The 25977-nt window shown below is 52.8% G+C and overlaps 7 protein-coding genes across 7 annotated transcripts; 4 read left to right on the top strand and 3 right to left on the bottom strand.

The window, feature by feature from the left end:
* Positions 1–140: 140 nt before the first annotated feature.
* CDEST_01970 (Putative AAA+ ATPase domain, ATPase, AAA-type, core) lies at positions 141–1210 on the top strand. The gene has a single exon (XM_062918129.1). The coding sequence runs from the start codon at positions 353–355 to the stop codon at positions 1160–1162; it is 810 nt and encodes a 269-aa protein (XP_062774180.1). The 5' UTR covers positions 141–352; the 3' UTR covers positions 1163–1210.
* Positions 1211–1709: 499 nt separating this feature from the next.
* Positions 1710–3555, bottom strand: CDEST_01969 (uncharacterized protein; the record flags this gene model as incomplete). The annotated part of the gene is made up of 2 exons (XM_062918128.1): positions 3214–3555; positions 1710–3159 (listed from the first exon to the last, which is right to left on the bottom strand). Exons 1-2 carry the CDS (start codon positions 3351–3353, stop codon positions 1710–1712), a joined length of 1590 nt encoding a protein of 529 aa, XP_062774179.1. The 5' UTR covers positions 3354–3555.
* A 1784-nt stretch (positions 3556–5339) lies between these two features.
* Positions 5340–8808, top strand: CDEST_01968 (Putative fungal-type protein kinase). Its single transcript, XM_062918127.1, has 2 exons — positions 5340–6402; positions 6455–8808. The coding sequence occupies exons 1-2, from the start codon at positions 6264–6266 to the stop codon at positions 8650–8652; spliced, it is 2337 nt and encodes a 778-aa protein (XP_062774178.1). The 5' UTR covers positions 5340–6263; the 3' UTR covers positions 8653–8808.
* A 9893-nt stretch (positions 8809–18701) lies between these two features.
* Positions 18702–20317, bottom strand: CDEST_01967 (Putative extracellular membrane protein, CFEM; the record flags this gene model as incomplete). The annotated part of the gene is made up of 6 exons (XM_062918126.1): positions 18702–19122; positions 19181–19557; positions 19615–19719; positions 19768–19952; positions 20003–20141; positions 20198–20317. 6 exons carry the CDS (start codon positions 20315–20317, stop codon positions 18702–18704), a joined length of 1347 nt encoding a protein of 448 aa, XP_062774177.1.
* Positions 20318–21025: 708 nt separating this feature from the next.
* CDEST_01966 (uncharacterized protein) lies at positions 21026–21867 on the bottom strand (the record flags this gene model as incomplete). The annotated part of the gene is made up of 2 exons (XM_062918125.1): positions 21026–21800; positions 21854–21867. The coding sequence occupies 2 exons, from the start codon at positions 21865–21867 to the stop codon at positions 21026–21028; spliced, it is 789 nt and encodes a 262-aa protein (XP_062774176.1).
* Positions 21868–22379: 512 nt separating this feature from the next.
* On the top strand, positions 22380–22934 carry CDEST_01965 (uncharacterized protein; the record flags this gene model as incomplete). Its single annotated transcript, XM_062918124.1, has 1 exon — positions 22380–22934. The coding sequence occupies one exon, from the start codon at positions 22380–22382 to the stop codon at positions 22932–22934; it is 555 nt and encodes a 184-aa protein (XP_062774175.1).
* Positions 22935–25031: 2097 nt separating this feature from the next.
* On the top strand, positions 25032–25911 carry CDEST_01964 (uncharacterized protein; the record flags this gene model as incomplete). Its single annotated transcript, XM_062918123.1, has 2 exons — positions 25032–25441; positions 25497–25911. The coding sequence occupies 2 exons, from the start codon at positions 25032–25034 to the stop codon at positions 25909–25911; spliced, it is 825 nt and encodes a 274-aa protein (XP_062774174.1).
* Between the last annotated feature and the right edge of the window lie 66 nt (positions 25912–25977).

The following is a 25977-nucleotide window of genomic DNA, read 5'->3' as shown; positions in this document are numbered from 1 at the left end:
CACAGATGCGAATGGACCTTGTGGGTACCGCCGCCTCAGACACAGCCCACCACGGTGAGCAGGGAAAGAAAGATAAGACCGCTCAAGACCTGACATGTTCTGCAAGGTAAATGGGCAGAGACATGCCCGCCACTGGTCAGTGCTGCCTTAGTAGGCTTCCAACAATCTGCACCCGAATTGGGCACCCCAAAAGATCTAACTATCTAGCCTGTCGACCACATATCACAATACAGCTTTCTGCCTTGTATCGGCAATCAAGCTGGCTAAATATGGCTCTATTACGTCCTGAACCGCCAGTTCGATTTGGGCCCGCTGGAAAACTCCTGTCTGGGCGAACTTTGTGGATGGACACATGAACGAGGAGCTGAAGCAGATGCTTCTTGCGGACATTCGCTCATTCCTCGACCCGAAAGCGCGAGCCTGGTACGCTAACCGGGGGATACCCTACCGGCGAGGGTACCTCTTATATGGTTGCCCTGGAACTGGAAAGTCGAGCCTCAGTATGTCCATCGCCGGCTGTTTCGGGCTGGACATTTACGTACTTAGTCTTGCCGGCATCAACGACGTGCAACTTAGTGCCTTGTTCACCGAGCTTCCTCAACGTTGTGTCGTCTTACTTGAAGATTTCGACGCAGTCGGAACGACACGATCCCGGGAGACCGACACTGATGAGTTCGACTCTCGATCAGAGGCATCACGAGGTTCATCCAAGACGCCCGGGACTCTTTCGTTGTCTGGACTCTTAAATGTCCTCGACGGCGTGGCTTCGCAGGAGGGGCGTGTTCTCATCATGACGACAAACCACATAGAGCATCTAGATGATGCTCTGATACGACCTGGCCGCGTCGACAGGAAAATCGAGTTCCAACTTGCCGGTTCCGATGTTATCACAAAGCTGTTCCGTACTGTATTTGAACAGTCAGAAGAGGAGCTGCCTGATGTGGAGCAGCGAGCCAAGAACAACCAGGAAGTTCAGCGGTTGGCGATTGAATTTGTAGGCGTGGTACCCGAGTTGGAATTCAGTCCAGCTGACATCCTTTCTTTCCTTCTCGCAAACAGGGGCTCTCCCCCGGGTGCTTTGAGCAACGCGGAGAGATGGGTTTCCCAAACCAAAAAGAAAGTAGGGCTGAGACGAAATACCTCTTGGGTTCACAGTAATTGAGCTCGGGGCGTGCTGCACATACACTTCTTAGTGCTTTTGGATTCGTAATTACTGTCACTTCTTATTATGTATATCAATCTAGAAATCCTATCGATTAATGTACTTAGATCAGCCCGACCGCTCCTTCTTCGCCATTGCTCTAATCACAATCCTGACCTTGTGACACAGTCCTGATCTTGTGAATACGAGTCAACACGACGACAGAATTCCAGGTCGTTTATGGCCTAGAGGCGTTTCGTAGGTGTTATCATACCAGTAAGCGACGAACAACTAATGTCCAGCTTAGGAGGACAGGGGGGGCAGTAAATGTTCCAGATTGTGTGAGAACAGACGACAGAATACACGATCAAACCCCGACATCTGAAGAAAAGCAGCTGGCTTAGAGGATGTGTTTGCCAAATCAGAACGAGTCTGAGAAGGTCATATGGAACATATGGAAGGGCAGAAAAGACCATCACAATGATTTTGAACGACCGTAGTACATTGCTGGGAGATTTCGGTGTCGAGAGAAGAGGCTAGTGCTTTAGTCTGCATTCTGATCGTTGCCTTACATTCCCAAAGCACTGTTTTCCTTCGACTGATGATAGGATGACACGAAGTTGCCAACGTACTGCCGACAGCTGAAACAACTTTCCCACCCGCCATCTACAAGATGCGTTGCCTTCCAGACGCAAACATCCTGGTTTCCGCCCTTCTTCCCTTTGGTGTCCTTCTTCTTGCCCTTCTTGGGCTGTGCATATGGAAATTCTTCCGTCTCTACCGCTGGTTCGGGGTTAGGTTCTGGATTGGGTTCCGCCCAAGAGTCCGGCTGAAGCTCGGTCGCAATCTCCGCCGATGGCTCCGCTTCAATTCCTGCGGGCTCTGAGCTAGGCTCAGCCTGCCAATCAAGGTCAGGGATAGGCTCGGGCTCGGGCTCGGGCTCTGCGGCATCGATGGGGGCCACCTCGGTCCCTAATAGACAGTGTACGGCCGACTCCGCCGATGGCTCCGCAGCGTCTATCAATAGACCAGGCTCGGGTTCCGCCGCTTGTTCTAAGGTAGCAGTTGCAGCGGCAAACCGCTCTTTCTTCCGCTCCAACCTTTTCTTTTCTTTCTTTGTCAATTTTTTCTTTTTCAGATCAGGCTCAGTGAGAGGTACTGGCGTACAATCTATCGCTGATCCCGGCTTGAGCTCCACCGCGACATCCAAAGGGGCCGCTTCGGGTTCTGGCAGGACTTCCACTGCTGATTCCGGCTTGGGCTGCGCGGAATATGCCGAGCGGGCCGTCTCGGACTCTGGCGTCAATATCACCGCCGATTCCGACTCGTGTTTCGTGGCACCCATCGAAGGAGTCGGCGTGGATACTGGAAAAAGTCCTACCACAGGTTCCCGCCCTGACTCCGATGCAGCGTATACTTCAAATTGAGACGTAGGTTGGGACGCAGTGGGGTTGACGGAAGTCGACTTATCGCAACAGATGTCAATGAGGCCTTTGGCTAGCATTCTTGTGTATGTTGTCGCGCTGTCAAAGCATCCCAAAAATCTCGTTTTGTTCAATGAAGCAGGATCCTCGAACAACTGCCGAATGCGTAGTCTGATAAAGGCAGAGAACCATAAGTCGTCCTCCCCAATAAGTCGACCAGCATCAGATGCCAAAACGAGGGTCTCCAAGTCAGGCAACAGTCCCGCGTAGTGAGAGATTTTTCCCTTAGCAAGCTCTGCTAAATCCGGAAGCTCATAGGCTTGTGCAGCGGCATATACATGTAGGCTGATGTTGAGTTGAGTGGAGTGAACCACCGCGGGTGTTGGATTATTGACCCTCAGGGTTTGCCACGTGCCAGTATGAAGATAGTGGATGAGCACATGGCCTGCTTCGTCCGGTATGTCCCTAAGGCGGATTTCGCACCAGCCACCGTAGATCTCCTCGAGCTTTTTGCTTGACCGGAGTAAATCATAGGGAATTATGAACTGCCGCCCGCCTTTGAAGTAGACCGTACAGCTGGAGCTTGAGTAAGGGCTGTGCATCGTTATTAACCAAAAGCGTCAATCAAAATGAAGACCACAAACTTACGATACTTCAGGTCCAACATCGAGAGAATTGTCAGGAATGAGAGGCTCTGGCGTCTGCTGCGGCGACACCGCCCTTGAGGTATTCTTCTTTTTCGCCATGTTTGACCGCAGCTTGATGTTGATGGGTTTTCGGGCATACATACCACCAGGCCCCAGTGCTGCCTTTTAAGTCGTTTCATCCATCTGCCCAGCACCCCGCAAATTCAACTTTCGATTTACTTCTGCCTGTGGCACATAAGGCAGGCACGACCCTTGTTGGAGGTGGTCGCTGTTTCCCAAACGCGAGACCGGATGCAACCACACACCTTCCCCGTTGTGGTCAATGAAGCGCAGTGGTTTGTCTTACTTTTACAGACGTCTCACCGGACACCGCTCTGTTGGCGTAAGCTCTGCATCATGCATTAGACTTGCAGCCGGTGAATGCAGTACAGTAGATAACGTTCTCTGTTACCGAGGTCAAAGTAGAGGCTAGGCGCCCAACGTGGTTATTGCTCAGCATGCACATCCTGCTGGCCCAAATCACTGCTCAGTTACCCATCGGCAAGACTATGATATCCAGACGCCGATGGTAGCACCTGCTCCATCTGGATAGCGTCGAGTCGGCAGCTATTGTGTTGTTGAGCCACTTCACTGCAGGTACATGTGGCTTCTTGTATGTGCTACAAGCGCGCAATCATTGGGCATATGTAGATACGTTTGGTGTGCTCATGCTTCCCTTGTCACGATGCAGCTCAGCTCCGGCAACCGGCATGCACAGGTAATAGATGTTTACTGCGCCTAGGACAAGTATCTTGAAAAGACGTGGCGAGAAGCGGGGAAGCGCGCTCTTTTGTTGATAACATCGCCCAGCCTGTCTGCCTGGGGGATGCCTATATCCACTAGTCCACTTTAATGAAAGGATGTTAGCCTCGCGTACAACGCAAGCGGCTATGGACAAGATTGTGCGGGGGCGATCCAATCAACATGTAATTAATCTGGATTCTCATTCCCCACGTTGGTCTCAAGATGATTGGTCTAGAGTGCATCAGCCAAGTAATGCCTCAAGTGGAGTGTTACAAGCAGACTGAGCATGATAGGGGCAAGTGGCGATACACATTCGATACAAGATGAAGAAGGTGACCTTGCGGCAGAAGTTTGCCTGCTTCTTCAATCCGAGAACATCTCGTTTGGGGGTTCCACGGAGATGCAGCTGAGGTACCTCATCGATATGAGAATCGCGGGGTATGACACAAAGATACGCACTTACCAATAGATGATCAATAAGCTCATGGAAAAGATTTCAACCTGAGCGGGGTTGGGTACGATGATCTACAAGTATAATTGTTGGGTCGTACAGTACAGTATGAGAAAGACTTATCAGGTCCTGTCTAGTAAAATAGCGTACCTGTGTTTCTGCAACGGTAGTATCGTTGTAGCTTATGAGACTTAGCTCCGTCGCCCTGCGATAAGTGATGATACGCATGTCAAATGTGCCCATCTCTTTTAGGCATTGCAGAAGGGATTGAAGATGATATCTTTTGACGTACGTTTAGGGCCATGAAATCGATAGGTATGGACTTCTCGACCGGAGAACATGTTGCGCAGGGCGCTGATGCGCAGCGAGTGACAATGGCCTTCGGAGTCTGGCTAAGGCAGGTCTACAGGTATGTGCTGACCGCCTGCGTGCTAGGTATGCACTGAGGCGCGGTGACTGCGATGTTAAGCGGCACAACCTTATGGGCGGCCGTTGTGAGCAAAATCGAGGAACACAAGATTGTACCATGTATGTCAAAGTTCTGGAGACTGCAAGGCGATGGCAAGTTACACGCACAAAAGCCTCCCCTAGCGAGTAAGGGAGACTGGCTAATCAGTGAAACGACGAACTGTGAAGTTGGATCACAATGCGGGGGCTGACAGTGGACATCTATGTCAGGGCCGGGCGGCCGGGCCGCAGCGCTACGGGGCGTAGGGCGGGACGGGCGATATCGGAATAGGTGGGGGATCACCTGGGGGGCACCGGGGGGGCACCGGGGGAGCACTAGCGCCTCAACAAAGGGGACCGGAGGATCGTTTGACCGAGGAAGTTGAAGGGCCAAGTAGAAAAGGAGAGTGCCTCTACCCACCAGGAGGGAGGGGGCAGGTCGAAATAACACAACCAACTGACCCCTACCTACCAGTCAGTGACTCTACCACTCTGTGTGAACCCAGCCTGTGACAATCTAGCAAAAAGCCGAGATAGCCCTTTGCCGCCGCGACTTGTGCCAAACCTGGTCCCTTGGCGAATGTCACAGACAAGCGAGTTTGGGATAATAGGAATTTTATCATTTCCTTCGCGCGCATACTGTACGGTTGAGCACAAATGACTGCCTCTTAACCGCTTCCACTTACGTGTATTTTGCAGTACTTCTAGCAGCTAAAACCAGCGGGCCGGTACTTGGTGCTTCACTGCATACGTCTTGTCACTTTATGAAATCTTGTCGGGTAGATTGCTGGACCTGAAAGTCCTCTTCATAATGTAACGAAGTAGCCTCTAAGGGTAGATTGCACAAAAATGTATGTACGTGCCATAACACTTGTAGAGCTAAAATCAACCGAGGCGTTATTGATCATCGACTCGGAGCAAGAATCTGCTCCACGGTGTGCGGTGTGGGTCGTCCTGCGCTGAGTTCGGCGAGTAGATTCTGTCCAAAGCTGCTCCTTGAGGCGACACCAGATGATACGGCGCTAATTCATCGGGATTTTGACAGAAGCAGAAGTAGAGAAACAGGCGTTGGTTTTTGTCGCCCCAGTGAAATGACGCACAACGGGCAACGGTCACGCCTGTTGCCCGCACCCTTTTTTGCACGGACCACACCCGACGAACCACAGCGGTGCGCCGGGGCATCTGGACCCTGTCCTTCATCATAGACCCACTGTTTCGAATCTTTCCATCCCAGGTTCCGGAACAACATTCTCCCAGATCAGGCCATCTGCAGTGTTCGGTCATTGCGCCAAGCGAAACTTGGCTCCCCAACGCGACTTCTCTAAAATGAAACGATCCACCTCCGTCTCACCAAGTGCATCCTGCCCACGATGGCCGATCAGTCAGAGTCCGATATTATCAAAGCAAATCCTATTGCAAGCGGTCTTGCTTCTTTTCTAGATTTGTTTCAATCAACTTGCAGAGACTCTACCAACAGGTCAGAAGCAGTGGAACAGCTCGAGCTGGAAGGTATGAATGAAAACGCGACGGCGGTTTGTCCACTGATTGACCACTCTGACAGACCTCCGAAATCTCAGTTTCATTCTTCTTTCGACACTACAAAGCCTTCCGACTGCGCGTTTGCTGCCTGCACCGTCAGGCCGCGGCACTCTCCGCAGTGACCTGCTCCGATTCCAACTCCAGCTTGAAGATGACTGTTACCTCGACCGCATTAAACCTCTTTTGAGAGTAGCCCTTGCCGACAACCCTGACGATGAATCGATTTGGCTTCAAGTTAGGAGTCTTGTCGTCGAAGCCACCCCGCCTCCCCGAACGATAGCCTCTTCACTTCAACAAACACCCTGGCTGCACAACACGAGCAGTTTTGCGAACTCGTCCGAACACCGCAGATATGTTGACGATATACTGAAAAGGGAGCTTGGCACTATGTATGTCGGGCTTCCCGGCTTTCGACACGCATATTTTGGAGGTGTGCATGGACTTGAGCCAGCATCCAAGGAGTTCTTCGATCAGTGCTGCCTCGATAGTGGCGATCTTTTTTTTCAAGATGGCTGGCAGGGATGGCCCCAGGATGCCAACGAGAAAAAGGTGCTGGAGTGGCTCGGGGGCTTCATTGAGAAGCTATCAGTGTTCGCCAACGCCCAGCGGTCAAACACAACACATCAGCGAAGGCTTCTAGCAGAACCCAACAAGCCAATACACGGTTCCACAGCAGAGCGGAAGCTGGATGTCGGGTTCGTCAACCACGTCAAGGCTGGGAAAGGGTCTCGGTTCCACTGGAAGCAGGTGCTGGTGCCCGGTGAACTCAAGAGCAACCCGTCTGCCGACACAGCTTCCAAGGCGTGGCTCGACCTCGGGAGATATGCGAGGGAAGTGCTCGCTGCACAGGACACCCGACGCTTTGTCCTGGGCTTTACGCTCTGTGGGTCTCTCATGAGAGTGTGGGCATTTGACCGGCTTGGAGCCATTGCATCAGAGCAGTTCGACATCAACAAAGATGGGTTGCAGTTCGTGTCCACGGTTCTTGGGTTTCTATGGATGGACGAAGATGCCTTGGGGTTCGATCCGACGGTCATGACATTGAACGGCGAACGCTTTATTGAGATTGAGCGGAATGGTTCCATGGAGAAGATTGTAATTGACGGGATAATCCTACGAGCACGCTGTGTGGCTGGCCGGGCTACGACATGCTGGAAAGCCCACCCTGAAGGACATCCAGAGACGCTGCTCATTGTCAAAGATTCGTGGCAATACCCTGAACGCAACGAGGAGGGTGATCTCTTGCGTGAGGTGGCAGACAAAGGGGTTATAAATGTCGCCCGTTATTATCACCACGAAACGGTTCATGTCCACGAGGCAAACGATGATGTCTGGAACAACATTCGTCACGGACTAGATATCACTACAGCAACAAACTACCGTCCAGGACGCCAATTACCAACGAGCAACGTGTCAAAGGATGTTCCTCGACAGGGCCGCAGTAGCACCAACAAGAAGCGTCTGTCCAGCCAAACTGATTCTGCTTTGCCTTTAAGCAAGCGGTCCTGCTCTGTATCTCCAACAAAGGCCTCTAGTGCACCGTCAAATCGGGTTCATCTACGTATCATTACCCGGGATCGCGGCGAGCCCATCTACAAGGCGAGCTCTCGATCAGCGCTGCTTGCTGCCCTGGTAGGCTGTATTAAGGGTCATGAGTCTTTGCACGAGGCGGGCATCCTCCACAGAGACATCTCCATCAACAATCTCATGATCAACGAGGACAGTAGCAATCCATCCTGGCCTGCATTCTTGATCGACCTTGACCTCGCCATTCGGGAGCAACGTGAGGGTGCTTCGGGTGCCAAGGGCAAGACGGGCACGCGGGCTTTCATGGCTATTGGGGCGCTGCTGGGCGAGCAGCACTCGTTCATGCATGACCTCGAGTCGTTCTTCTGGGTGCTGTTCTGGATATGTATCCATTACGACGAGAACGGCAAGGACATTGGTCCCACTGAATTTGACAGCTGGAATTACGAGAGTGACAACAAGTTGATTCTATCAAAAGTTGGTACGGTTGGTGATGAGAGTCTCTTTCTCAAGATTGCAGCAGATTGTTTCACACCGTACTATCAACCATTGATTATATGGGTCAACAAGCTGCGGAAAGGGGTGTTTCCAAGTGGTGAGAGGTGGAAAAGGCCGGAGCCTGGGCTCTACTCTTCAATGATAAATATTCTTCACGACGCGCAGCTGGATTCAAAAGTTACGGCGGGCGGATAATGCTGTACAATGTAGCTACTGATTGCCTAGAAGCAAGTTGACCTGCTGTCAATTCACAGAGTCAAAAGTCTTCCGGATGCGATATGGGCCAACTGCCCATGCAGCCGCCGCGAAGCTTCGCGGCAGCCCACACCCGGGCCTGCGGGCGTAAAATATGGGGCCAGTGACTTTCGCGTGAACCGGCCACAGGGCAGTTCATGCAGGCTCGGCCTGTCTGGCTGCCTGTATGAGCAGCCGAGGCCGATGCGTCGATGGCCTTCGTTTCTTCCCTTCGTCAGGCAATAGTAACTACGTACAGATCATTAATGCTCATCCTGCCGAGAGGCTAATCGATATACGTGTATGCTATGCTGTGATACCAACAGCTTCACTTAGAACTTAACAACAACAGAGAGCAGCATCTTTCACACACGAGACTTGCGAATAGTGCTACCACCCGCACGGGTGTCCTGTGATCCCTACGGTATCTGTCGTCGACGACAGCGAATGATCACACAAAGCACACTCACGATACTACAGTACAACGTAAGAAAGTCGAGAGATGTGGTGATGGCTACACTCCTCCGCGACCCTAGGATCGACAACTACGATATCCTCGCCATCCAGGAGCCATGGATAAATCCCTACAACGCCACAACGCATCACCCGACGAAGGACCGCTTCCACCTCTGCTACCCTTCAAACAAGGAAGAAGGCCCTGCAAGAGTCTGTTTCTTTGTGAACAAGAAGCTAGACCACTCCAAGTGGCAATTCAAGGAACACAGCAAAGATCTCTGCACCCTCACTCTGGGACTAAATGCAGATCAGAACACTGAAATCGCCATCCACAACATATACAACCCGCAAAACCAAGACAACGGCAGGATGAGATCTTTACAGCAACTACGAAAAACGCTAGAAGCCAACCACCACATCGAACAAATAGTGGTGGGGGATTTCAACCTTCACCATGAGCTATGGGGAGGAAGCGAAATCCGGACGTCAGATGCTGAAGCGAGAGAATTGATAGAGCTCATAGACGACTTTGACCTCGTCAACCAGTTGCCCGTGGGCACTATCACGTACATGGAAGGGGACGGCTGCTCAACGATAGACCTCTTCCTTTCCACGGTCGGGCTGGTAGACAGGCTCATCAAATGCGGAGTAGACGACAACGTAAACCACGACTCAGACCACCTTCCCATCGCGACATTGCTAGACCTGACAGTTGCGCAACTACAACATGAAGAAAAGAGAAATTGGAAGGCCATAGATGAAACCATCTTCATGAAAGCCGTCAAACGGACCCTTCCCCCGCTAAAGAGGCCGAGGACGAAAGCAGCCCTAGACAGATACATACAGGAAATAACAGAAGCCCTCACCACAGCCATTGACAAAGGGATACCAATGAAAATGGGCTCCCCTAAGTCGAGAGTAGGATGGAACGAGGAATGCGCGAAAATCCTGACCGAAACTAAACGCTTACGTCGACAAGATAACAAGGAACACACTGAACAAAGCTGGGAGGCGTACCTCATAGCACGAAACAAGAAAGGCCGGATCGTCAGGAAGACGCTACAGAAAACACACCGTGAAGCGGTAGAAACAGCAGCAGAATCACCAGAATCACTCTGGAGGATCGCCAAATGGGCCCGAACCAGACAGAACCAAACGCCAACTGTCACGCCAGAGATCATAAACCCCGCCACCTCTCAAGCAGCTACCACGCCAGAAGGAAAAGCTGAACTCTTCAGGAGAACGTTCTTCCCAACGCCCCTAGGAGGCCAACCTCGAAGACATAGAGAACGCAACATACCAAGGACAAATCTCGCTCTCACCTATATCGGAAAACGAAGTAGACGAGGCCATACAAAAAACGGCACCGCTCAAGTCAGCTAATTCCGGGCACAACTTCTCCAGGTGGTCAGAGTCATCCAGCTTGAGGAGATCTCTCTCTACCAGCTGCATACATGCGACTCCCACGATCATTTTTGTGCAGGACGCCATCCAGTATACACTGTCCATGGTCATTGGCTCATTGGATGATATTCCGCGCTTCCCCGCAGAGTGTGTGATGTGCTCGGTGCCGCTGCGGTCGACGACTACTACAGTCGTTCCGGGTACGTGGTTAGGGTCGACAACAGCATCATCGACGATGCTTCTGATTTCTTGTGCAACCTGCGGTGAGAGAGGCATAGTCGGGATAGTGGGTGCTCAGTGAAATTCACTGTAAGGGTTTGACGTAGGGACATGTGGGATAAACAACGGTGATCCTTCCACCATGCTTCGGAGGGAAATCCTGACATTAAATCCAACGGGACGAAACTCTCCTTGCATGTATTCATTCTCTTGGTGAATGACCACGAGATCGAGTAAAGGGAAATGCATAGGGCTCTGCAAGTTCCTGGAGCCAGAAGCAGTCCCGAGCGAGAGCTTCATGGTTGAGTACTTGTGGGGCTCCATTTTCTTTCGGCGGAGTCTGGCTTTTGTGGCCATTGAACCCAGGAACCATGCGCCAAAAAAAGTCGAAAGTAGAGCATCAATTGGCGGCCCGTGTCGTGATGACATGCTAACCGAGCAAGGGGTGGGGCCTGTAGCTTGTGTTGCTTGGCAGATTACACCTGTAGCAGCCTCTACCAGAGCCGGATTTGGCCACCAACCACAACCCCACAGGTAGTCCGTTCAGGGGCTACCTCAACCAAAAGGTGTCTTGTTGCGTCTGAATACACATGACAGCGTGCTATCAGCGTGTGAAACTAAGGAGGGTCAAACAATCGATCAGTTATCATCGTAAATTGCTAGCATTTTCACCATAGTTTGGACCCACACAGCCCGAGATCCGTTCTACCAAGATGTGGGATTTAACATGGGGGAAATGTCAGAAATCAGAGCTTGCGCTTCAGAACTGGCTTCTTTGATGACTTTGACGAGCACTTTCACATTGCAAGTAACGTGTCCAGTCAATCGCGGCAAGATTGTGATTTGCGTTCTCCTGTGTTGCACGGATGTTCGCATTATCCAGGGTCGCGTTGTTCAGGTACCACTTTACTTTCCACAGGCATGCATGTTCACTGGATTCTAGTGCTGGATGAGGTACGCCGACGACTGAGAAACAATCGGACGAAAGCGATGTCCTCATCAGCTCCAACAAACACACGTCTCCCTGCCGAACGAATGCTGGCACCTGTGCGAAGGATGCTGAAATTGCGAGGGCAGGTGGCACTCCCAGTTAGCGCGAACGTTCGATGCCGTTGTCATTGTGCCGGCGGCGGGGTGGCCCATCCGTCCTCAGCGGGTCCGGCGCCCTGGACCTACGCTATTTGCGAAGCATCTTGGGCATCCGCGCTGTTCTTACTGTCACAACGCTTCTCTGTCTCTGCCTGCATCTGTTCTCGATGCATCACGATGGGTTCATTTCATCCAGGTCAACCGCCAGGTGCCATCGGTGAAGTCCAACTGAGAGGCTGGTGCACGGGCCACAACCCTTTCATCGGAGTATTGTGACCCGTGCACGCCAAGCCTCACTTCCACATTGTACAGTCCAGTCAGCGCCAACATTTGGGGTCAACAAGAGGTATTGACGAGTATGAAGAACGAAGACGAAAACCCCTTATACTGGCATGTCCTTCGCAGACTTAGTAGTCGTGCTGTGCTTGCACAAGACAGTAAAATCTGCATATTCTGATGATCGTTGTGATGAATGAGACGGGTTAGGCCTGGCAATAGTTACCATCGTCTGTCATTTATAGAGACCTTTTTGTCCTTGTTTGATATATCACACACAGAAGATCAAGAAAGATCAGAATTGAAGAGGAGTCGAATCAAACAAAATTGACCAACTTTTGTTCTTTGTTGCGCTATCGATACTAAAACAGAGACAGCATTGGATGACTGCTTCGCTTCTGCTGACGGAAAACCGCTACAGCCTGAATCTCGGTCGTTTACGGCTGGCCTCATCATTGTCATTGTCTCGACACCGTTTCTTACGGTGATCAGAGGTACCGAAGCACTGCTCGAGCTTTTGGCTCCGCACCAGCTGCTGAACGGTAAATGGTGAGCCGCTGATGTTGCGACCGTCGTCGGGAGTCTCCCACAGGCGGACGGTCAGGGACTCCTGCAGACTGGCCACACGAAACCTCACTTCCAAGACGAAATGGCCGTCTGGACAGATCGTCGGGTATGGCGCAAAGTCACCCGCTACTTTGTGGCCGCCGACACGGAAGTGAGCCTTGCTTCTGGCGAGTTGCGACATGAACTCCTTCAAGCTTGCAGAGTGGGCACGCAACCGACAACGTATGTGTCCGCAGCACTCGTACGCCCCATCAGAAAACACATATGGCTGTGAAGCACGCAGCTCAAAGACGAACAGCTCTGCCCTTGCACACAGCCGCAGTCGCTTCAAGGCTGGCAGGCCTTCAAAAGTGCATTCATCATCACATTCAGGATCGTCAAAGCTGGACAGGCTATCCAGCGGCGGCTCGGGGCCGTCGAATTCGACGTCAAAGCGGAAGAACTCACCCGATCGACCGACCTTTTTGTGCGCGACGACCCGTTGCCAGGCGTTCTTGTCACTTCGAAGGGTCCGAAAGGCCCGCCACAGGCGGAAGGGGAAGCAGCCCTGCCATCCCCCGGTGGGCTCGCACGCTACCTGTTTTTCTTCCCGAGAGGAGCCTGTACCCGCCGAGACCAGGAGGCTTGGGTCGGGGGTTTCGGAGAAAAGCGAAGCAACCTCTTGCAAAGCGATCGAGGAGGGGTTGTTGGCCACCAAGCCGCCGTCTTGGAATGTGCCGAGGCCGTCAATAGACCAAGGCGTGAAATAGCTGTGCGACTCCGTTAGCAGCGATCGGTTGTGTAGCAATTGACGGCGTGGCTGCAATGAGATGGTCAATACTGACTACGGAGCGGCGGTTGCACATCGGATGCTGCATGTCAGATCAGCCACGACACGGGCAAGATGCAGGCGTGACGTATGGACACCGAGGAAGCACGCACATCTCCCACACAGATACCTGCCCGCCGCTGTCGGTCGTCGTCAACACCTCGTACTCTGTGAATCCCATCAGCATTGGTTTGCGGTATTTGGTCGCGTTATTGGATCGCGTTATCAAGTCGCATCATCGGACCGCGTCATCGGAAAAGGGAAAACTACCGTGATCTCCGACCCGTTGGCCTACTCCGTTATAGTTGGTGAAGATGCAGGCGCTTGCATCTTGCACGGTGGCGACCGTCATCCCGACCATGGCACCTATCGTGTCGGCGGCCGAGTAGTCGACGAGGCTTCTTTCCGACCCGAACATGTCTCGCAATGCCCGCTCGATGTGTTGAGACGGATACCTGCTATCGAAAAGAAGCAACGCCGCGGCACGAGCAATTGTAGCAAAAAAGGGTATCTGCATCATCAGTCGTATGAGAGAGCCTATGATGGGGATGGACGGGACCCCGCGAGGCGTGAAAGCCTGGTTTGATAGGGACTCGAAGCGGGCAATGCACTCATCCACCGTCCAGCCGTTGATGCAGAGAGCACCGGCGCTGATTGCGCCTGCCACGACGTGTCAGCTACGAATCAACTCACACGTACAACAGCAACGTTTCGCAACAAACCTGAGCTGGTCCCGAAGACGACGTCAAAGTTTTCCTGCACAGGGTGGTCCGGCAGGCCAATGTCGTCTTCGAGCTGCTTCAACAGCTTGAGGGGGTATTTCCCCCTTGTCCCGCCGCCGTCAATACACAACACACGGAGCGACGCGGTGTCCGGCTTCACTCGTATCTTCATGCCGACGTTTCGTCCGCAAAGAATACACTCGTCGACATTGATCAGCCACGGATCGGCCGCACTCGTGACACCAAAGACCTTGACACAATTCATGCACTGGCCGTGGCCACACTCGGGGAAGAACTGCGGGCGACGCCGGAGACAATGAAAACATGTGCTGTCAGACCGAAGCCGTCCCCAGTCCTCCGCGAAGGCGGCGACAAGCTGTCGATGGAGTGACGCCGCGGACTGGCCCATCGTCAGCTGCCGGAACATACGGACCATCTGGGCCTCGATCATCTTGGAGAATTGAGACGGCAAGACGAAGTCGGTGGACCCTTCGTGCGCCAGGACGGCGGCGCCACACACGTTGTAGCACACATCTTGGTAGAACATCTGGAAGACATCTCGCGGGTCGAAGACTGCGGATGGTATGGTCAGTAACAGTCAGATCGACCAAAGCCCGCGGACGTACGGTGCATGCCCGGGGGATAGTGGTCCAGCAGAAAGCTGGAGGCGATGACAGGCACGGCGAATCCTTTCAATGCGTCGACGGAGTCGCAATGTGTGAGAAACCGCGCGAGGTGTGCCTGTAGATCTGCCGCTACCGGGTTCTCCAGCCGAGAGACGGCGAGAAAGCTGAGGGGCGGAGCGTCGGCATCACCGAGTTGCTCCGTGGCGTGGCGTAGAAGACCGGCGAGATGGGTGGCCGAGAAAAGGCGGCTGGCGAGGACGCGCTCGACTCTTTTCGTCTCGGTCATGTAGGAAAGCTCATTGCTCAGGATGTCCCAACGCAAGGAATGGAGATGGCGTCGCAAAGACTTGGGAGACGTGTCGGCCAGGCTGATGACGCGAACGCCGTGGAACCGTTCGGACACATGGACGTTTGTCCTCTTGCGGACGGCCTGTAATAACTGGCTGCGTGCAGAGTTCTCGTCGCCGCCGTTCGTGACGACGACCAACCAGGGACGCACGGCCGATGTCGACGGCGTTTCTAGCTTCAACCACGACGCAAGCCGCTGGGCGACGATCTCCACACCGCCGACGTCGTCGGCGAAAAAGCAGACCACATCTGCAAACGGGAAAAGCATGCGGTTGTAGACATGGTCGCCAGATTCCACCGCTGTGGACGGGATGGCTACGCTGTGCGCGGTCGATAGTGACCTCGTGACGAGTTCGTGACAGAGCGTGGATTTTCTCGGCCTCCCGAGCCGTTTATGGGGGGGGATGTCGGCGTCGGCAATCAGGGTGGGCCTCCCGCCGGACACGCTGGCCGGGGCCAGAGAAAGATGGATTTCGCCGTGACCCCTGGTTGTGTTGGGTCGGGTGATGTCTACTTCAAGTCTTTGCATAACGATCCGCTTGGTCGCATTTCCTATCAACACGAGTGTACTTGGGTGTTGGCTGTCCGGACGTGGCAGACTCTCCAGCAGCCTCTGGGCACGGGTTGAACTTTCGACAACATATGCCTGGTTTTTGGTTGACACGCGGAGCCAGCCGGTGTGTTTACAACGGTTCATGGTGTCCATGGGGTTATGTCCGCCAGTCTGCTACAAGGGAGACGGCACGTCTGTCTTATAGTAGTGGTAGACGGGCAATCCGAAAGCCAAAACGAGCTGTGGATAGATGGGCTCGAAGGCCGATATACTGGGGAGATCCAAAACTGTCTGTGGCCACTTGGCCAGCACTCTGAAGACACTTCCGGCCGAATGATTAGGTCAAACCCAGGGTGATTAGGTCCGTACAGAGTCTATGTTTCTATTCATACGCCTTTTGACAACGGCCCATCAATGCTGCAATACTACAGTACATAACGCCAAGACGCAAGATATTCAACCTTCACGTCGCCCAACGAGACGTTTCCGAGTGAGGACGCGAACTCACACGGGTGTTCGCCAATGTAGGTGGAAACCCTGGAGTACTGGCACATAATTGCAACATGCCACTCACGTCTGTCCAACCAAGCCGGTGTCGGCTACAGAGGCAGCTGCAGTAGGGCCAGTTGACGTAGCGTCTGCTGTCCAAGTTCCAAGCCCATAGTGGATCGTGCACATACCCCAGACCATCTTCCGTTGAAGCAGTAGGGCTCGGCGTTGGATAGTTGGAAGAAGGGTCGCCTGCGACTTGGCTTTTCTCGGGGGACGTGGGGTCATCGAGACTCCGAGGGCTATGGTGATCGTGGCGAACTTCGGGCATGTTCTCTTGCGGAACGTCGCACGAAGTGGGTACATGCGACGTGGGTGATGATGGCATACTGTTTCTCTTGGCAGTAGACAACTTGGCCTTTTTTCCGCGAGTCGCTCGAGGTTTGCGCGTTGGTTGGACCCCCGTCAAACCTGCGTCTACAAGCTTCCAACAGGAGCCTTTACCGTCCAGTCGTCGGAAGGCCTGGTTGTCCACAGGTTAGCAGGATGCCACTTCCACTTCGCGTCGCTCTCCTGCAAAACGTCAACGAACCTCGTTCAGGCAGAGGTTCGAGCGAACGCTGTTCTTCCATCCTTTGTTTCCCTTGTTGGCTCTCCAGGTGTTTTGTTCAAACCAACCGTAGAGTTCGCTGAGCCTCATCTGTTTCGTTTCGCTGCTGAGAAGTGCCTTGTGAATGAGCTCCGCATATGTCGTCTTCCGTCCGTTTTCGTCCACCCTGGTGGTGGTAGTCGGCGATGATTCGTCAGCTACCTTGACCGGCTGTGGAGACGGCTCCCCGCTCAAGTTGTGCTGTGGCATGCAAGTTTGTGCCGGCATGCGGCGTGGCTTGACCCACTGGTCGGCGTGTACATCTTGATGAGATATGAGACGCTGTGATTTTTGAGGAAATGTAGGGGAATGGATTTCCGGAGAAACGGGTGATGCACGGGCGGGATCCATTGATTCAAACTGGTTTGCTGTGCTGGCACATGAAAGCCCGGCGTCGGAAATATGTACGGTGTTCGCTGACACGCAAACTCGTGGAAGTCGCATCGACTCTCCAGAGACGCCCTTCTCCGACCGATGCTCTTACGTTCTGGCTGTCACAGTACCCAATGTCCTACCTGCAATATGGAGTGGTCGATGACGTCGGAATAAAGATCCAAAAGTGGCTACAATTTATTACAGTATCCAGATTGAAAAGCGGCTCCGCTTGGCAACGCTCCTCCGCTCGCTGCGGACATCGCCGGGATATCGAGAGCAACCGCCGAAAGTGGCGCAACAGAAGCCTCGGCCGCTGGGTGCTAGGTGAATGGTGCTAGGCATAGTATATAATACAGGGAGCATGTTCTGGCTCTTGTATGGGCAGGTCCAAAAACGGCACTCGTTACCAAGAATCCCATGTCAGACAACAAGAACCGGACACTGCTGACGGGAAGCCTAAGAAGCCGAAATGGGATGTCTTCGCTGGGGCGCAACAGCAGCCGTTTGTGGCCTTATCTCGTTCCCTGCCTTCCACCGAGGCGCACGGGCCCTTCCACCTTCCTACGCCCACAGCACCACATGCGTTGGCAGGAGCCTGAAAAGAATGCTCTGGCCAACAACCAAAAGCAACTATTTGAGGCAGGTAATCGTGCACGTAATCATCAGGAACAGCCAGGTGCACATTTGTGCACTAAGGAGGAGCATCGGAGAACGGCCGACCGCCTCAGGAAGCCGTTTCCTTTTCTCCCTTGGCACTGTGGGACTGCTGTGGGTACATGGCTAAAAATCGATGCGATTTGTCGATCGCCGCTCATTTCATTGTGTAGCATCCGGCAAGTGATTCTGATCCCAAGCGCCAATAGCATCAGCACCATGACACCAGAAAGCGCGAACCATCTCTTGCGAGGTCTCTTCCAAGCCTCTTGCGAGATCTCGGTTGTTTCTCTGCCACCATAGGCAGAAGACGGCTTTACAAAGCCCCGCTTGAGAGGCCGCAACTCCACTTGATAAGGATAGACGGCCGAAACCGCCGATGCTGCTTGCACCAGGATACTGACCAAGCAGAGCAACCAAATGACAATGTAGTTGTTACGTCACGTTTTGAAGTCTTTCATTTCATGTGATCTTAAACAATAAGACCAGCATATCAGCTACTTTCAAGATATAGCTGCCATACCGCACACCCTTAATGATATCCTCACAAGGAACCCCCTGCATCTGTTATTTCTTGAACCAATGTCCTACAGTTGCGCATCATGACTCATCACGTTGCCTTGTGAAATCTCCAAACCTGTCACAACACGAGCGTCTCATAGTTTCAAGCTTTCCGTCATCCGCGTCGATACTTAATCCTCGTCAGTGATTGAGATCCACTCGCCGCCGAAAGAATTACTTCGTAGGAGATGATCTCCTCTGCCGGGACTTACCGTTATGCATTGTTCCTCGGCCCAGAGTAGGCAGGCGGTGGAAAAGGCGGCACGTCAATGGCCATGTAGGACTGGCGGTCGACCTCCACCGTTGTCGTTACGAGAACTCCCTCACCTGTTTGTCGGGGCGCGGGATCGCTGTCTTTTTGCTTCCGCATTCTGCATCGTCTCAATCTCTCAAAAGACCAACGCCACATTTGTTTCGGAGTCTCTCTGTGAAAAAAGCTCTCCGACGATCCGGGACGACGTCGGGACGCGATGTGGACAAGTAGCAAACGCAGAGTGGGTAAACTCGCACATAGCATCGCCATGGACTGCTCAATGAATGACCATACCACAATGTCGACATGGTCCCACGTCTCATCGAACGTAGTACTGTACTCCACCAGATACTTGATCCGGATGGCCGATGTCACGCAGGCGCTGCCTGCCATGTCAGCCTTTTTTTACTCCCCTTCTGCCACAAGGTGGGTATCCTCACAAGGAACCGACACTGAACAGCGCAATAACTGTCAGGCGCCGCGGGAGAGAAATCTTCAGCTGCCAAACGTGGGGGATCGGCAGGAGTAAGATGGCGATATCTTCCGCCATGGCCAGTCCGCCGCTGCTGTATCCCACCGCCTGCAAGTTCAGACAGCGGCGGTCGGTGATGGTGCGATCCCAGATCGATTGTACGGGCGTGCATTGCACCGCAAATGGGATGGTGAAGAGCGTGCCGTGAAGCAGGAGGATGACCTCGATTCCCTGAGCGATTCTCTGGAAGGTTTGTGACGGGAAGATGCGGCCGAGGAAAAGCACGATCGACAGCTTCACGGCAGCTTGAAGGACAGTGTAAACCAAGTTTCCAACGTAAAGCATCTGACTCGACGTTAGAGCGAGGCGTCACAATCAATCGGCGGGCCCGGGTTCCCGAACCTTGCGGATAACAATGCCGTTCCCCACCGGTATCGTCCAGTAGTGCATGCCGAAACCAATGCTTGTGATGTGCAGGTAGACTGCAGTCAGAGTGATCATCAGGGCCTGTTGGGTGACATTAGACTAGTTCGCTGGGGGAGTTGGGCCACTTACCGCCGCGAAGATGGTCGTATAGTCGTCCCCCCACAGGCCACCGGCGTACTTCATCCTCGTAAAAAGGCGAAGTGCCACGATGATGAACACGAGACTGCAGCTGATGATGAGCGTACGTCGGACTTCCAAGCTCCGGGATTCCTTGGGATACGCTTCGCATAGGACTCCTTCCACCGTCGCGGCAGCTTCACCAGGTGGTTAGAATGGCACAGTGAATGGAGACGGTTAAGCCAACTTAGTTGATCCCCAAACGGACAGTGTGTTTGCACACATGCCGATAGTTCCGCCTGGACGGCAATGCTAGAACAGATACAAGCAGTCACGTCTTCTGGATCGCAGGCGGACATGAAGAATGTGCTGCTGATACACTCAGACTAGATGGATGACTTATCAGCATGACGGAGACCTGGATGATGACGCACAGACTCACAGCACATGTCGGGACCTGCGAAAGAACCTCGGCGGCCGACGTTGCCTTCACGATAGCAACAGCTAGCTGGAGAACCAGAAACACGAGAGCCAGCGACCGGCAGGACTTTGTTGAGGGCATACTGACGAGAAAGCGTGAGGATGCCGGGACACATGGGTGGCGACGATGTCACCGAGGTTTCGGCTCTGACGGGAGCGGCATACCGTATATGGGGGACCACCTCAGCGTGCTCCGTACCATCGTGATGGATGGAACGTATGCGGCGCTGGGAGAGAGATTTGGCGTCGACCGTAGCAGACGAAACATGCTTCCCGTACTTCCCACATAGGTAGATGGCAAGTAGTCGTGCGCGAGAAGAGCAGAGCCACTTACGGCGCCGGTGGCCAGCCTACCGACCAATGCCTCGTCTTGCGTATCCGCTCGTCCGTGACGAGTTTTATGACAACGGCCCATTCTGTAGTTGATATTTCGCAAATTGCAGTCAGGTTTGGAAGGCATTGAAGTAAACGGTCCAGAATGCTCTCGATTGTCTGCGAGCCATCGTCAGCAACAGTTGTGTGCATCTCGCACGCAGTCATCGGCAAGCAGACCATCCTAGCTTTCCGATACAGGTTGTTCTAGGGAAGAACCCTTCCGCTTGTCTTGGTTGCGCTGGGGATTCCAGAAGGCTCAGTAGAGCCTGGCATAAGCTGGCTCACTCAAAAGGCGTAGACATCAAGGGAGGGATCTGGCATTCTGTTTGGAAAGCAATGTTTTGTAGAGAACCAGCAACACAAGCAAACGTCACACGACAACATCCCTCTCATGCTCTCAGAATTGACTGCTCGACTAGTCTACATCATCCTCATCTTCCTCCGTGTTCGACTCAGAGCTTTCCTCAGACACATCTACGCCTCCGACAAAGCTAGAATCGGCGTCGGACGTGCTGACGTACTCTTCATCGGACAGGTCCTCATCCATGCCACACATCGAATGACCTACCAACTCCAGCTCTCCGTCGCTGAGCGTGTTGAGAAACAACTCGGACACGTCTGCGGTGTTCAACTGAAAGACGGCCCTTGTGCGGTGCATCGACGACTCGTGGGTGTCGGGAAACAAGATCCGTACGCAGCAGTACATATAAAGCATCTTCCTCGACACGGAATCGTCGCAGAGGTTGAGAGTTGCCGGCAGCAGCCCCGGCTGGATAGCGTCTTCCGGTGCATGGATTTCCAATATCCGCGCAGAGAACATCAGAACTTGCTCCAGCACCTTGGCAATGACAGGTATGTTGCTAAAGTCAAAGTTCAACGCCTTATCAAACTCGAACAGGAGATTGATTCTGTTGTCGTACGGGCCATCGTCTGGCTGTTCGTGCGCGTCGCGGAGTTTCAGGCAGGCTAGAAGCGCGGCCACCTTGACGACGAACTCTTTGCCTTGGAGTGGCCCACATAGACTGCTTATGACATAGGCAACGAATCGGTCTCCCGAGGTACTGTTGATGTCTTCTTTTACTCTGTCAAACGGCGGGTACCACGTGTCGTCAGTCAGTCCGGTATGGGGACAGTTGACGGCCAGGCAGATGGCAAGGCAGCACTGCTCATCCTGTCTAAGTAGATTTTTCCTGATCTCATCAGCAGGCTATCCACCGTGATAGAACAATGATGCCCGGCTTACCACATGGAGTCCATGGTCTATATGAGCACGTCTATGGCTGCTCGGTAGTTTCTGTTCGCTTCACGCCGACGACGACTTTTATATTGTCTACAACTTGGCTGCAAACTGTCATCGAATGGAATTGAAGCAAATCCTGCTCTTCGTCCACACAGACTTATGTTGACGTCCGATATCATCGACCCAAAACGAGTCTCCTGCCCACTGGGGTGTGCAGAAGCAACAACTGGCGTAGGCAATTCATTTCAATAGCAGTTCTGCAATGGTCTTGGGGGCTTGGACACAATCGTGAAGTGAGACGTGGATGCACACCAATTCGTGACGTTGAAAGAACGGCAACGACAGTGGCCTGGTCCGCTTTGCTGGTTGGTGTTTTGGCTTCGAACAATGCGCTTCTGGTCATCTTCTGGCTTTTTCTTCTTGAACTCTACAACTGCATATTCCTTGCCTATTCAACAGTATATAATGATCTTGTACGCGGGGTTTGACATTCTGAAAGCAGTTAAGCCCATCTGCATAAAAGAGTCGCATGGCAACCAGACCCTTGAAACGCCCTCGCCAATCAGCTGGTTGGCCAAGCCAACCGACGGACATAGACAACGAAGTCGTGGCTTTAGGTGGAACAACCCACGCAATCGACCTCAAAGACGACACTATACAGTCTCAAAAAGCACCCGTCAGTAGGGAAAAACGTCTGGAGGAACTCGTGAGAGACTCCGGCCGTCTCAGACAAGAACTTGACTACTGGAAAGGCGTCGCCCTGAAGGGGTCCACCTTCATAGCCAACGTCGACGAAGCTGTTGCGCAGCTTGCCGACATTGTCAGCAGATTTAGGAGTGTCCTTAGCGAGACAAACTCTGTGGTGGCGGAGAATAGTATGGCTCGTGATAATCCGTCAGAGTCCGATCTCAACGGCGACCTAGAGAGACAGACCGGTTGTAGACAAGACTTGCCGTTGACGACAGCCGACCTCAATCTACTCCTGACTCCTGTCAGACGGGGTCGAGGGGGGTATGACTTTGAGGTTGTTGATCCGAAAAGGAGTCCGAAGCGGGCCCCAAACAATCCTGGAGGCTGGTTTTAGAGTGAAGCGTAAGGTATCACGGAGATCATCTTTCATCCGCTCCGTTATCTAGTATTGGGGATGATTCTGTGCTTGTCCCGCTCCGGGCGAAATACCTGTTGTGTCAGAAAAAGGCATCGGCCGATCTGAAAGTACTGTCCACTAGTTATGAGCAGAGGCAGGGCAAGCAATAATCTTGAGGACGCCTAGTGTCTATGGAAGGAGCTCCAAATGGTGAGATCTCGTCACCGATTCCGAACGTGGCTGAAGTGTTCATGCTGGACAGCAGCTAGAATCAGCTCTCCGATTCCTCAGTCACTTCGAAGTAAGGCTAGAAACAGGCGCGAAAAATATATGCAGTATATAAGAAATGCTAGGAGCCAACAGTCTGACACTTGCTTTCGCGACCATGACTGGCTGCATTCGTCGCTTCTGCCCATATGACTATTTGGTCGGCGGCGGAAGTTCTCGATTACGTTATGAACATGTTTTTTGACAACAACTGATGGCATGAAGCTGCCGTCGACTTTGGAGCCAATCCCATTTTCTTCCGCTCCACCTTCAAGCGACTTGCCAATGGTGAAAACTGTCGAGAGCTTCATCTTGGAGCTGCTTCGATGCACTGGACTGGGGATCTCCAGTAAAAGGCCGAGTTGGCCGAATCGCTGGAACATCCCAAGTTCGTGAGTGAAGTCTTATCGTAAATTTAGGGCGTGGATTCACGGTTCACTTTGAATATCCAACAAGGGCCGGGGCGTCTGGATGAGTTTCACATTCCAGGCCACCAACTGCGGTGGGAAAGACTTTATTGGATTCCTCTGCAGTACTATCTATCCAAAGAAGACTCGAAGCCGCTCAAATGGGCGGTGACGTAAGATACGAGCATAGAGTTCGAACCTCAATGTTGAGATGCACGTTCGCGGGACTGGTTGGCATAAGTCTCCGCTAACAGGCGACCGACTACGTATGTCATGTTACATTATCAGTACGATTTTACTTGAGGGCATCGCACGTGAATGGATGGCGTAGTCTGATGAAGTACGCCATGATTGTACGAAAGTCTAACGTAACCACCTCGTGGAGAATGAATCTCTGTAGAGTATCCATCAGTGACCATGATGAGCCTAGAGTTTTAGGAAGAAATGATCAAGTGTTCGTGAAAGCAGGAGCTCGTACATTAGAATGTATAGCAGACGTGGTTTTCCATCCTTGACTCTTCAGACTTTTTCGTTGCAGTCGTTTGTTGGTAGATGATGTCCACATGACTGCGCCTTCCTTCAAGCTGAGAACCTGTCTACTTCGAAGCCATAAACAGCTCTAATTCCCTTGCGGAAGCAACTAGGACCCAGAGCCCATTTGCCACTTCGAGCTCGGCAACAAGACACAGAGATTGGTTGGCTGCGTTCCATTGTTGGCCCAGTCTTCTGCATCTAATGGCAAATTCATGAACAAGTGATGCGGGTGTGCCAAGAGCCAATTACCGCTTTTGGGAAGCGTGTTGTCAGCAATACAGCAGATACTTTGCGCGCTCCTGCATGTCTCTTGTCGCGAAGAGGACCCAATAATGGCTGCGATAAAAGGCATGTCGGCTCAAGTCACCAGAAGCTGTTTCGCATCAGGCTGGGTCGTACCGCACAGAAGTTGCCCCGTACAATCGGCCTGCCGATCCACAAGTGGCTGCGACGCAGCAACCGGACATCAAACCCAACAGCCGATTTCGTACGCGACTGCACCTCAGGCGATGATTGGCGTGGTTTCGTGCGCAAGTCTTGACTAACCCCTGACCCTTGTGTTCATCGTCACGTCCACATGGCGGCGGAATATGTAAGCTGCTCGTTGGCTATCGTCACCTCCCACTTCGCTGACTCGAATGCTTGTCGGAAAACCGGGCTTGTGCAAACTAAGGCACGAAGGTCAAGCACCTCCATCCCCGTAGCGACCAAGACTCGGCACCGCCTGCGCCAGCGGCGGCTGTGTAATTTACCAAAGATCGCCAGATATCCTGCTTGAACAGCCAATTTATATAGCACGACAATCCCCTCCGTCACGTACTTCACGTTCTGTTTCACTACCGCCAAAGATTCAACGACGTACTCAGCAAACTCCCCCTCAACGATAATGGCTTCTCGAATTTCCATATCTAACTTGCTGACGCCCGATCTGGCCATGCAGACAGTCCCGGCGGAGGTTGACGTTCGTTCTGGAAATCCGTCTAGACCACAAACCCCGCCACAGAAAGACATGTCGTTGTCAACAAACGGCATATACCATCAACAAGACGTCGAGTCGTGCTCCGAGGCGGCGAGGCGCACTACAGAGGTTCACTCGTTACTACCGCCTGCAAAGCTGACTTCATCTGGGAACCCCACTTGGAAGGATGTGTTCTCGGTGCATATGCTGCAACCGTCGACAATAACGTCTGCAAGTATGGCTCTTCAGCAACAGATGTTCGATGGTTATGGCAGTCTAGGGCTCCCTGGCTACTCGCTTCAGATGGTACCTCCCTGTTGTTGCGATTCATCCATCAAGTGAGTGAAAGCCACAGCCTGTCAGGAATCAAGATTCACAACTAACGATCTTAAGTTTCTTGCTTCTTACATCCTTATGCGATCAGCAGCTCCTCGATAGTCCAAGTCTGGGCAACTATGAGCCGGCCTTTCTCCACCCCACCTACAACTCCTATCATGGGCGGCATCCTGGTTATGCAAGTGGGATGTGCAAGCCACTGGAAAACGGCGCTTCGAATGGCTATTTCATGGAGAGCCCGTACCCCGAGGCCTACTTGACTGGTGCAAGCCTGAGCAGCGCTGTGTCTGCCGATGATACGCCGGTCGAGCTGTTTCAACCGTGGACCTACTGTCTCGACGCTCAGCCTGTTCAGCAACAGGACTTCGTGCTTGGTAACGGCGACAGTTGGAATGTTATTGGGGGGCAAAATGGGTCTATCACAGATTCTGCACCATCCTTTTCTGGCCGGATAACCTCCTTAGACTCTTGAGAGGTTCCCTTCCTTATCCCTGCTTCGTTCGATTGCGCATGGGTCAACACTGTATAATGTAGCGAC

This window comes from Colletotrichum destructivum, chromosome 1 (genome assembly GCF_034447905.1).
Source record: "Colletotrichum destructivum chromosome 1, complete sequence".
Classification (NCBI taxonomy): Eukaryota; Fungi; Ascomycota; class Sordariomycetes; order Glomerellales; family Glomerellaceae; genus Colletotrichum; species Colletotrichum destructivum.
This window is presented reverse-complemented; position numbering and strand designations above follow the sequence as displayed.

Bases quoted from the DNA above. Each gene is read 5' to 3' on its own strand.
- CDEST_01970 (XM_062918129.1), top strand. From the start codon at position 353: ATGAACGAGGAGCTGAAGCAGATGCTTCTTGCGGACATTCGCTCATTC.
- CDEST_01968 (XM_062918127.1), top strand. From the start codon at position 6,264: ATGGCCGATCAGTCAGAGTCCGATATTATCAAAGCAAATCCTATTGCA. The intron at 6,403-6,454 runs GTATGAATGAAA...CCACTCTGACAG, and splicing joins GGAACAGCTCGAGCTGGAAG to ACCTCCGAAATCTCAGTTTC.